Source organism: Homalodisca vitripennis, chromosome 4 (genome assembly GCF_021130785.1).
Source record: "Homalodisca vitripennis isolate AUS2020 chromosome 4, UT_GWSS_2.1, whole genome shotgun sequence".
In the NCBI taxonomy this organism is placed as follows: Eukaryota; Metazoa; Arthropoda; class Insecta; order Hemiptera; family Cicadellidae; genus Homalodisca; species Homalodisca vitripennis.
This window is the reverse complement of record NC_060210.1, coordinates 63,937,150-63,949,770: the sequence shown is the minus strand read 5'-3', so window position 1 is coordinate 63,949,770 and position 12,621 is coordinate 63,937,150. Positions and strand designations below refer to the sequence as shown.

The following is a 12,621-nucleotide window of genomic DNA, read 5'->3' as shown; positions in this document are numbered from 1 at the left end:
CTTGAACTCGGCAGTGACAAAAGTTGTAGCAGGGAAGATGGATGATCAACTACTGCGTACGCTGCGCACCTGCAACTTCTCTGGCCGTCATGGAGTGAGATCAGAGGTTGAAAAAAAAACTCATATAATTATAAAACTATAATCAGTGAAACTTAAATTGGTAGTTTACCCCAACTCTATGGAGTTTACAAATACAACATAACACATCGGAACAACTTGGCCGTACCTTCACACCAAATTGAGTTCTATCGCAAAACACTTCAATATTTGACCATTTCTACAATAAATTACCAGATGAATTAAAAAGAGACTAAAATATTTCCATTTTATAGTTTTGAGTCCTAATACATTTTTACTGTTGACAGTTTTTATTACTATCAACTTTAATTTTATTAATATATTTAATGTGTTATTGAATAAAATAGTCAGTTTTATATTTTAATATAGGCTAATATTAAGACACTATTCAGTGTAGAAATTGTGTACTATGTAAATACCTAAAGGAATATTTAATTTACAGCACGATCCAATGGTTTAGGAATTACCATTGCCTGGATAAAGCAGATCACAAGTGAGTTCTGTTGACTGGTCCTAGTTATCACATAACCTCACACTCCCCCACACTGCCACTGGCTTGCATCTACTGTACATCACTCTGTGCAGCTTCATTCAAAATTCTTATTTATATTTGAATAATCTTAGTATATTCTATAAACAATCATTTCTGGGGCTGATTATTCTTTAACTTCATATGATATATATTTCAATCAAATTAACAGTTAAATCACCATTTTTGTAATTTTGCAATATCTTATAAATATCATTGTTCCATGAGATAGAATAATGGGTTGGTGAGCTATGAAGGCTCCGATAACAGACTACAGTTACAGGAGGTACTAAAAGGAGTAAATCATTCATTGTTATTTTTTAGCATTTTCAAGGAAAAATCTATATTTAGCATCAAAAATAGTGTAAATAACAAGGATAAAAATAAAAGAAAACATATTTGAAAATATTATAAGGTGATATATTTTGTACAAGGTTTGATGGTGCAAATGATTACTTGTTAAAAATTGCACAATAGTTTAGGTAAAACAAAAATAAATTAAAAATAAGAAACAAGAGATTAACCTACTGTAGTTTAAGCTAAATGATGGATACAAATTAAAAAGAGTATTAAAATGGTTGTAATAAGGAATTTTTTCACTGTGCAGTTATATATTAAAGAATTTTATTGTTCAAAAGGTATAAATCTTTGTGTAAAATAAATAAGTTTCTTGAAAGATGTATTTCTTAACAATAAACTTACAGTTTTCTCTAATCAATTTTAATGAATACCATGTTTACTTTCTATTTTCTCTCATACAGTTTACAAGATTCTGGTCTACTTACCAAGTTCATTAATCCATGAAAAATGTAATATGATTACAATATTCTCATACTCATATGTTTATAAATCACAGCACTGAGTTACTTAAACAATTCTCTTACCAGATAACTATTAATATTATATAGCACGAGAAATTTGATTGTACACTGACATTTTTATATTATTTCATATTAGATTGTGAAAAATATTCAGAAAACACTACTAACTACAATATTTTTGTGTCTTAAAAAGTAAAAACCACACAGTGGTTAGGCAAAATAGGAAGATTCCACATCTACATAACTTGTACGAACATGAAACTGACTAAACAAAAACATGAATAAAAGTAAATAACAAAGATAAAACAACATTTAACAAACAACTACTCTACATGCTAGCATAGCTACAAAACTCAAAAAAAGATACAAATTTGTTTTAATCAAAAGACAGTACATTTTGCAAGAGGGGAGAGTAATATAGTATAATAAATATATACATACTATAGGTACTCACAGAAATGGATTAAATAAATTTAAAAGTAAAAAATAATTCTAATAAATTAATTTTCAATTTTTTCATTAATGTAGTATGTACATAGGTTTAATTTTGCGAGTTTTGTTGAGCTGATTTCTTAATCACTTATTGACTCTTAAATTGATTGGTAACTTTTAGATTTAATTAAAGTACTTTGTCACTACTAAAAACTGTAATAAAGTCGTTATCGGCTAATTTTGGATGAGATTACACCCCTCTTGACTTAGTTTATTCAAGAAAAATAATTCATAAATAAGAAACTTCATCCAATATACAATAAAATTAACCATTTTCAATTTTAAAAGAGTGTAAACTTGCGGCTTTAATTGGAAAAAAAAACAAAAAATACAAATACGAACTTTGCTACACCAACCTAAAATATAGTAATGTAAATTAAACAAACCTATATTTAAAAATGTTTTGTTTTGTTTGCAGTGTATGAAACTGAGTGAAAAATATAAATTTAATAAAAAAGGCTAAACAAAGAATGGAGGAAACAACAAAGAAGTTATTCTTTGGGGGTTTTCTCATTTCTTCCAATTTTAAAAATTGGAGCTAAATTTTTAGAACAGTTTTCAAAGTTATTTTGAAACTAATGTTGAATTTGAAAACTAAACTAGAGTTTCTCAAAAGAAAATGGTGTTTCTCATTCTTATGAAAAATAAAAATAAGTATTTATATTATTAAGAAAATAAATTTTATAAATAAATGAATTCTTCATTGTGGCTGTTCAACTACTGTCACCCTTCACTATTTTATGTTCATTTTCTACTTATACCTGTAATTGTCCTATAAAGCGATATATGGTGAATTAAAATATAAATAAGTGTTTAAAACAATAAATAGGAGGTAGAAAATAACAAACTAAGTTCAAGAATTAGTTCTTTACAATCAATATTCACTACTGAATGTCAAGTTAAGTAATAAAAATAAAATTTATCTCAAAATTTAAATGAACAAAACTCAATACAAATGCAACAAAACTCAATACAAAGGAAAGGGAAAATGCATTACAGTTACCACTGGGACACAAGAGCTCAAGATTCATCAAATGCATAACTGAGTCCAAATATTTATCTAGAGTATTTGAAAATCACAAATACACTTTTGTAGGTTGCAAGTATACCTCTATCGTAAGGTTGTGTAAAACTTACTTTTTCTATAAAATCCCAGCTTTTGAAAATACTTTTTTGAACTCTTTTTTGAACTTTCTAATCAAGTAATTAAAATCCATCAACTGATATTTTAATACAATAAACATATTTGTTTTGTTTGCTACTTTCCATAGCAGATGCAATATAACACAGATTACAGATTTGTTTACCAAACCTGACACCACCAAAAAGTTGTTTTATTATGGGTTAACTTAACTGGACGACTTTGTGTAAGAAAAACAGATTGTTGTTGCTCAATATAAAATGGAAAGATAGTGAGTTTGTAGGATCGATTAAACAATTAAAGTGTTTTACTAAAAAAACTCATTAGAGTTACTTTTTTTGTATTTTGAACATACAATAATTAAAATAAGTTATGTTTCAATATATCAAGCTCTTTAGTAAAAAAATGAGCCTGAGGAAACACTAAAGCGATTGAGTTTCTGACTATTTGCATGTACCAACTCAATGAAATGTACCTTATAAAATCTATCCCTGAATTTTGTATTTCGTAGATCAAATGACTGTTTTATCTACTTTTTTAACTTTGATTTAGTTGATTTCAGTAGTTATATACAGAGTTAACTTACATTACATTATAAACCAGCTATCTATAAGTGATAATATCATGACTAGTTAATAAAGAGGTAAATCACCCAGTAAAACCTTAAAATAGCACATATCATTCTCACAGTAATTTAGCAATATACTTTCACACGGGTAGATGTAATGATACAGGAATTTAATGTTCTTTTAGTGTACACATAGGAATTCACAGTTTTCCCAAGACATACCATGTTAACCCTAATCAACAGTATCCTTTTCTTTCTTTATGGACAGTGGTGGTGGACTATCTCAACTAAAGCTTAACATTATAGAAGTATAATTCTATACTGAAACCTTGTGCTTAAATTCAGGGGTACACAAAGTGCCATAGACTGTTTGCAGAACCAGCTATGAAAGTCACAGCTCTAGTGTGTTATGGAAGATCTTTGGATCAACACAGAAAAATCACACGCAGTGGCCTTTATTGAAAAGAAAGATATGAACAGGTAAAAACATGGAATTCTCATAAAGAGAACATAGTATCCAAATAATCAAAAGCTTCAGGGGCTTATTAAATTTATTTGGATATAGATAGGAATTAAACTATTAAAATTAAATAAAAAATTTAATCAATTAAAAAAATTGATTTAATGCTCCTATAAAACTATAATAAAACCAATGGTTATCTATACTTAAACAGAACAAAGCACATAGGCAAAGACAACTTCAAAGGAAGGTATCAATGGAGCCAGTGGATACTTTCTAACTATGGCACTGGATGCTGGAATTTTTACCACTGGAACAGGAAATAAAAAGGTCAGCTGTACTAAATGCAATGAAACTGTTGAGCAGAAAGATGATTGATGTGAAAATGGCAAAAAATGGATCCGTGTACATAATATAGATATACTGATTTGATATGCTATAGTATCTCCATACAATGGAAGGGACACAACTGGCAAATAAAGAAAGGAGGGTTTCCCCTAAATTAGTATCCTGAAGTATTAAACTGATGGTTCACACCAGGGATCAAGGGCAGCATTAGAATATAGCGCCAGGAGTTAAATGGTAGTGTACTTAGGAAAAAAGACAATGTGTTCCATGCATAGATTAAGGCAATTAAGGTTTTTTTACCAGATGACTGATCCAAAATAAACCCTAAAGGAGTTGAATGTTACTATCTTAAATTTAGGTTACTTTAAAGGTGCTGGATGCCTACATCTATAAGGAATATTTGGTAATGAAATTTAACCTGTTTTTAATAGTTACTATTATATAGATATGTATAAAATTTTCAGGTAAAAGAACTGCAGTGACAAACATAGTAGTTCTTAGATGGGTGCTAGGTCACCAGGACATCCTTGCAAATGAAATAGCAGATGCCCTTGCCAAGAAAGGCTCGTGAGCATGATAGTGGAGCTGTAGAGTACACATCTCACGATGCTCTGGATGAAGATTGTAAAAATAAGTCAAATCTGAAAAATAATGAATGACCTCAAGGCTTAGACAATCAAACATTTTTATCTGACTTAACTCGAAAACGATGGACTAGTCTCTTAGAATGGCTGGCATTAAGAATGCTAACATGAGTAAAATCCTTCCCTCTTTGAAAGCACCAAATGAAGATCGGTTTGAGTCACATTGATGAATGCGGACTCTGTGGAGAAGCAGTGGAATATATTTGGCTGGATCTGTGCAAAGAAAAAGTGCCTATTTACCGAGTCCAATGGATGAAACAGGAACCTATAAATCTAATTGGTTCATGCAAATGCCTTAGGCTTGATAAACAGAATGAAGAGTGCAAAAGACCTTTAAATGCAGGACTAATTATAATCCCTTGGGGAGAGAGAGAAAAGATGTGCTGTTAGAAGTTCATACTGCTGCTGGTTTGTTTAGATTTATTGTTTAAAATGAATGTGGATTTCAATATTGCGCACAAATTAAAAATTCAATCAGTGATTGACTTATTTAGCACAACTTTAAAATTTTTATAAACTGAAGTTCAAACTGTTTTTGGATACAATGTGAAAGTGGGTTCCATGTATAAGAAAAAGTATCATCACTTATGGCGATGAGGAAATGTCTGACTACTTACCAATAAAAAGAGTAGACACAAGAAAAATGAAAAAGTTGTGTTTTCAGACAAAAATTTGGCATTTGTTGTTAAGTGGCTATTTTAAGGTTGTTTTACTAAGCTGGGTTGACAAAAAAACTATCATATTAATGTTTGGTGTGTCATATACAAATACCTACTACTAAGTATCACTATTGTTTTTGATTGTTTGAGATTTGTTTGGTCAAGAGATTGAGCAACAGTTATTATGGTGCTCTGTTGGAATATTTTCCAGACTGTCTTTGTTTCTGGAAACGTTTGACTTACGACTATTTCTCTGACTTTTAGTCAGTTTATGTTTTTTCCTGCACCGAATCGGACAACATTTATTGCACTTCAACCCGGTCTTTAAATCGACGACAACAGTGCCTATAGAGATATCCTCTACGCTCTGGATAGGCTCATAAGGTTCCTCAAGAGATATTTCCTGGAAAATGAGGTTATCAGGCTTGGTCGGTTCAATATGGCGTTTGTTTAACTCAAAGGATTCATTGACATTTTCATCATTGCTGACCTCTTCGAACCAGTCCTCATCTGATGAACTGTGGTGGCTTTGGAGCCGGAGCAGTGAGTTTTGTAGATTTGGATCCGAAATAAGACGAACTCGAGAGTTACTCCTCCAATTGTTAGTTCTACTTGAAATGGACACGGAACGAGCTCGCCAGCTCTGTGACTCACTCATACACCGACAACCACCCTGTCGCAACATTCCGACTCGTGGAACTTCCACAAATGAGGCCGATTGTACTCGCTTCACCACGTACCTGTCATAACACTTCGGCTCCTCAGTTTCCGCCACGGGGTGAGCCTCTATGAATTTGAAAACATGTGTTTTTGATGGAATGAACTCCACACCGATATTTCCCTCCGAACTCAACCTGCTGAAACTCAGTTTCTCTCTCTTATCTTTGATCTCATTTTGAGATGACTCGTCAACAATGGAATTGTCAGAACCCCTCAGTGTGATACTATTTGATGAATCCCTGCGCTCTAGCAGCTTGGCTACGAGACTAGGCTGGTCTGCAGGCACCAGTTCCACCAAGGATGGGGGGGCATGCAGAGACAACGAGAGTGACACAGGCTCACAACACACCACCCTACCTGCCTCGCCCACAATGCTTAGACGCAGGAACACGGGCTGTGAACACAATAATTACAGTCAATCATGCTGTATACTTGAGCCCAGCTTACAACTAACAACTGTGACGAAAAATAAAATCATTTCTTCGGGAGACTGAGCGTTACTAATTATTTCAAATATATTATTTGTGGTTTTAACCAACTATATTTCAAAGTTTAGTTTAAATTTTTGAAAAAAATGACAGAACCTAATTGTAAAAGGGTACTAATAACAATTATATAGGAAAATAACAGAATACTTAACCCGTAGCCCCAGGTAGCACTAACATTCATAAATAAATAAACATAAATATTAAATTACATTTCAACAAACTTAAAAATAATTTTTTTATCAATTTAAATTAAACATAAACTTAGCCTAATCTTTAATGCTCAACCAAAATACCATTTGAAAGTAAGTAAAAAATTATACATAATTTAAAATTCATGATGATACCTTTAAGGCGAACTAAATAAAGTTTAAATTAAAGTCGGAAGGAAAAATTATGGTAAGAGGATTGTAGTAAAGAGTAATTACTAATAAGACTATATTGTAATATAAATATTCAAAAGATTGTAAAACAACAAAAATTACCTAATGCCCCTTTCTTGTAAGCATTTTCACTCTCTGAAAAATTTTCCAAAATGATTCTTTTGTTTACTGAAGTGTATGATGTACAAATTCAAAAGGTGGAACTAATATGGACTGGTATATAAGAATGGTATGCTGAGAGCAGTGGACAGTGAGTGGTATAGGGGCTGACTACAGATGAATGAGTGAATGACTGAATGATGACACTACATGAATGACTCATGCTGGGCTACTCCACTCACCCCAGCGCCAACGTTAGCAGCAGGAACACCGGCTGCATGCGCCACCATGATAATGTCAATTTTATTTTTTATTTTTTTGCACATTAGTTTTTTAAGCATTACTTAAAAATGGTGTTTAGCATTTTCATTGCAATGCTTTGTTTTTTTTTTTTCTTGTGGACCTCACTTGAACTGGATGAATATAAAAACATAGTAATTATTTTCTGTGTAATAGTAGTGACGTAAAGATAATGTTACTGCTACAAAACAATGTTTATGTAATTGTTTAAACATTTTTATAAAATTAGTTGAGTTGCTGAAAATTATTAACTTTTAATTTAAATGAATGTTTTATATAGATTGCATATATTTTGCTATGTACCTTATATTATTTGAAAAAACGAAGTAAAGATAAATGGTTTCTTTCACTAGTATTAATGTAACACAAACCTTATGGTCTCCCATACACGTATTTTCTCCGATGGAACCATACTCTATGCTGCCTTCTTCGTCAATCTGCAAAGTAAAAAAATGTGTTTAAATATCATTGCTTGTAAGATAACATAACATTTTTTGATTCTTATATTACCTTTATATATACAGTAGACTGTCGATAATCTGACACACCAACAATTTATAAAGGGGGATTTCTGTAGAGACACATTATTGAAAGCTACTGTAAACAAACAAAACCACTCAGTGTTCAGCAGTCTCTCGATTTAACTGCTGTGTATTCCTAATAGAGATTTACTACTCACAAAACTAAATACATATTGTTTTCCATATAAGGTCTTTTGTATATTTACGATTTAAAAATGTAACTTACTCTACATAAATGGATGAGGATATTGAAGTTTGAAACATTTTTCAGAAAGTATTTACAATTTTTTACATTAATACAATAATCTACATTGCCTGACCAGAAATTTAGGCTGCAGCATAGTAAGCGGCTACCACCACAATGAAATCAGGTTACCAAATTATTGATTAGATTAAACTATCAAACACAAAAAAACATTCTAATTATAGTTATATAAAATTAAGTATAGCCAGCTCTTTTTAATGTACTGAATAAAAATATTGTTCGAAATTATTTAAAATAAAGTAAAACCATTTGTATTGTATTTGAGAGATGGCTGCAAGTGGAATAGCGATCTACATATATCATTTGTGTCACAAAGCTATCACAAGTTTATTCTTCAAAATAGTAAAACTAAATGTTATACTGTTTTGTTTGTAAATAAATACACATTAGTGTAGATAGTTTAATATTCATCATTGAATAATAAATATTTTAGATATTTGATATACCTAATAAAGTGGTGGTTTATATGTTATAGTTTATACATTATACAGAGATATGGTTCATATGGTGGTTTATATAATCATGAAAATTGATAATTCAATTGTGGTGGTGGCCATTTATTATACTGTATTACAGCCAAATTAATCCATAATTTGGGTGGGTATATATTATTTGCAATTTTTAAAAAAGATTTGCGATGTGTTCCAGCAGGGTGACCATTTTAAATGGTTACTAAAGCGCCTAGTATTAATCAATTATTTGATATTAAGTCTAATAATAAACTACTTTATTTGACAGAAAATTCCATTATTTGCAAGATCTGAATAAAAATATATTCATATTAACATAGTTTTAATATACAAGTCTGGTTTCTATACAACATACAGATTCCTCAAATGGCTATGTGCCAGATACTTTGCTCCCTTATACATCAGTCAAGGTTCTCAGGCCATGAGGTCAATTTTTGTGAAAGAGATTTTTGTGCCAACCACAAAACAAAATTCTGACAAATGGATCACATAACATTACTGAGTACCTTGTATACCAGCATGCGCGCTGTCTCGCTGAGGACCACCCGGTCACACCACGCCGGACAGCGGGTCTGCATGTACTGGTGGCCCACCCTGGTATCCTCTTCGTAGGGATAACTGGGTGGGAAGTGGATCGGGAACTCAAACAGCTGACCCGAAAAGTATTCCAGCTCCTTGTCAAACTCTCTCAGCTGTAAATAAAGTATGCATTATATGTGGGTTTCATCACTTTTGATAGATGGGAAGACAGAAAGTGCCAAGAAAATGGATGGAAACTGTTATGTTTATTAAGGCAGTAAAGTAATTTACACATAACATGCTTGATTATGCAATACAGTTGGTTACAAACAGTTAGAAACTGTTCAGAGCCAATTAATTCTTGTAACTAGCTCCAAGTAAACCCAAATAAATCCCTGATTATATGACTGCAGCAGTGGTTACAATTATATAATTGTAATACTTATAATTTATACAACTAATTAATATATATATATATATATATATATATATATATATATATATATATATATATAATGATATGAAATTTGTTAAGTTGTAATAAATAAATTGATATAGTATCCTGTATAAATAATGAAGAAAATTGTACGATTAGAATGTATATCACATTTAAAAGACATTTCGTCCAACCCAGTGGAGGTTTTACTTGCTAGTGAGTGGATTGTTTGTTTAATCTCCTTTACTGTGGTCAAGGTCATCTCTGTCATTATGGTTTCTATATTGTAAAGTGGATTATATACTATGTTGTCATTTGATATTTGTTGTTGTTTTAGGGTGATGTCAGCAATATTAACAAAGAAGCTGTTAAGGTGGTTAGGTGGTTACCTACCCTATGTAACAGCAATTGTAAACAGAGAGCACTATCTGACATTGAATGTTCTTAAACGGAAGGAACCTAATATGAAACTAAAAATAAAATGAGTGAGGCATCACGGATGGGGTACATGCTCGAGGATCTGGTTAAATTTACAGGAAAGGCGTAAGAATCTTTGAAAACCATTTAATTATTTATTTGTTTGTGTTAATTTTGATATTGGTTTAATTTGTTGTTCACTGAATTCATGGTATTATTGGTTCTTTCATTGAAAAGAATAATTAAATTAGAGAAAAATACGTATTGTTTTAGAGATTAATTGAGTATTGCCACTGAGGCTAACAAGCCAACCAGCTATGTGTTTTATCTAGGAGTATTACAAAGAAAATAACCACCTGGCAGAGAAGTGCAGGGGAGAGATAAAGTAATTAATTTACCAATTGAAGCATACAGAGAATGGCTAGGGGAGGGAAACCTAGTGTTATGTTTTGTTTAGTACTATTCTAAAGCCGAGTAATCTCAAATCGAATACTCCACCTTTGAAAATACAAAACTTATTTCTGAAGTTGGGACGGTTTTTCATTTATGAAGCTGAAAATTTGACATTATGGTAGACAGTTGGTTAGAAAATATTATCTTAATTCCAATCATTACATATTATATACTTACAAAAACTGATAACTTACTTACCCATTCACCAGCGTTTTCAATAAACAGATTTTGATGATCACAATGACTGAATTCTTTCTTTCCCAGAGTTAAGATAACCTAAAAAAATGTAATTATTTAGACTCAAATTAAACTCAACAATATTTTATTGCTATCAATGTACTTGAATTTTAATTAAATAATACATGATTGATTTTTGCAAAGATAAAAAAATAATACAAAACCTAGAATGATTATTTATTACATACAAAGTTATTAAAAAAGAATTCAGCAAAAATAAGGCTAATTAATTTGTAAACAAAAGAGTCATAAAATAATTAAAACTGCATAAAATAATTTCCTATATGAACAAGTTTTTATATACCATTACAAAATGCAATATCCTCAAGAAATGCTTAATATGAGTACCATTAGTTACTCAACAATATTCAGGCAATATTCCAACTCCGTTCTGTCACAGTGATCCTAATACAATATATGTTAAAATTTGTCACATTTTTCTTTCTTTGAAGTTTGATTTGACGATGGAAGGATTGTGAAGGAAAGAGGATTTTTCCAGACATGTGCCATTGTACAGTGATATGAAAAATCAGTAACACCACATTTTGAGATCTGCAATCTGATTTCTTCTAATTGCATGATGATTTCTTCTTGTAAATGAATGATGAATACATCTCGAAACATAGTGGTACTGATTTTTTGTATCACTGAATGATGGCAAATGTCCGGAAAAACCCTCTTTCCTTCACATTTTTATATTTGTAATGGTAGATTTGAACAAATGATACTTTGAACTGCTGACTTAAAAGCCTCAAACATCTTGGGAAGAAATTTCAAAGTAAATTTTGACAAAATTTTAATTTTATAATAACAAGTTCTAAAGCTATATAATGGTTCTTGCAGTAACCATTATACATGTAATTAAAAAATGAACAGTTACACTAAACATTTTCATTATGCATACGCAAATACTAAATAACAGACATACAGATTGGATTACACAAAAAATGTAATTATGAACTTATTTTAAAATTGAATTTTTCATAAAGATGTGATGAAATCAGTACCTGACTCTCCTTATCCCTGTAAAGTAGTTTGTTGATTTCATTATTTTTCGCACTGTTAACTTCTACTGGATTTAAACCATTTGCTAGTTTCTGTAAAGAGAAAAATCATTTTGAGAACACAGTACCACTTTATAAGATAAACTAAAAGTAAATAATCAAACGATTTTAATCAATTTTGTTGTGACCATGTACATGCATAATAAATGTCGATAATTGTAATAATATACTTATGAGGGAACTATAAAAAATTACTACACACATTAATTACACAGCATAGGCCAATAATCACAGTGTTCCTATAATAAGTATTATAATGTTTAAACTATTTAGAAACCATCCCTCACCTTTTTTAATTTACCTTCATGAAACTAAGTCTGCCCAGGCCAGGCTTCACAAATACAAAGCAGTTACTACAGAAAGTTACTAGTTGTTTTTACTACTTTTATTACATGAATTTGAAGTAAATACTACGGGTTCGGGAATTGTGAAGCAAGTATTATTCTTTAGTAGCATTCATTTTTATTCACTGGAAACGAAGTAAGTAGTTCATAATCAGCAAATTTAAGCAA

At 30.9% G+C, this 12,621-nt stretch overlaps 1 protein-coding gene across 4 annotated transcripts in view; it reads right to left on the bottom strand.

The window, feature by feature from the left end:
• LOC124359402 (inositol polyphosphate-5-phosphatase A) overlaps positions 1-12,621 on the bottom strand; it is a 186,858-nt gene that overhangs the window by 16,425 nt on the left and 157,812 nt on the right. For 2 of the 4 annotated variants that reach the window (XM_046812114.1, XM_046812115.1), the window contains 5 exons: positions 12,053-12,142; positions 11,007-11,084; positions 9,490-9,675; positions 8,099-8,164; positions 1,004-6,854 (listed from right to left, as the gene is read on the bottom strand). In XM_046812114.1, the coding sequence (XP_046668070.1) occupies positions 5,901-6,854; positions 8,099-8,164; positions 9,490-9,675; positions 11,007-11,084; positions 12,053-12,142 (1,374 nt within the window). In that variant the 3' untranslated portion in view covers positions 1,004-5,900. Of the gene's footprint in view, positions 1-1,003; positions 6,855-7,669; positions 7,702-8,098; positions 8,165-9,489; positions 9,676-11,006; positions 11,085-12,052; positions 12,143-12,621 lie in introns of those variants that run through there. The other 2 variants (XM_046812117.1, XM_046812116.1) reach the window with 2 other exon arrangements.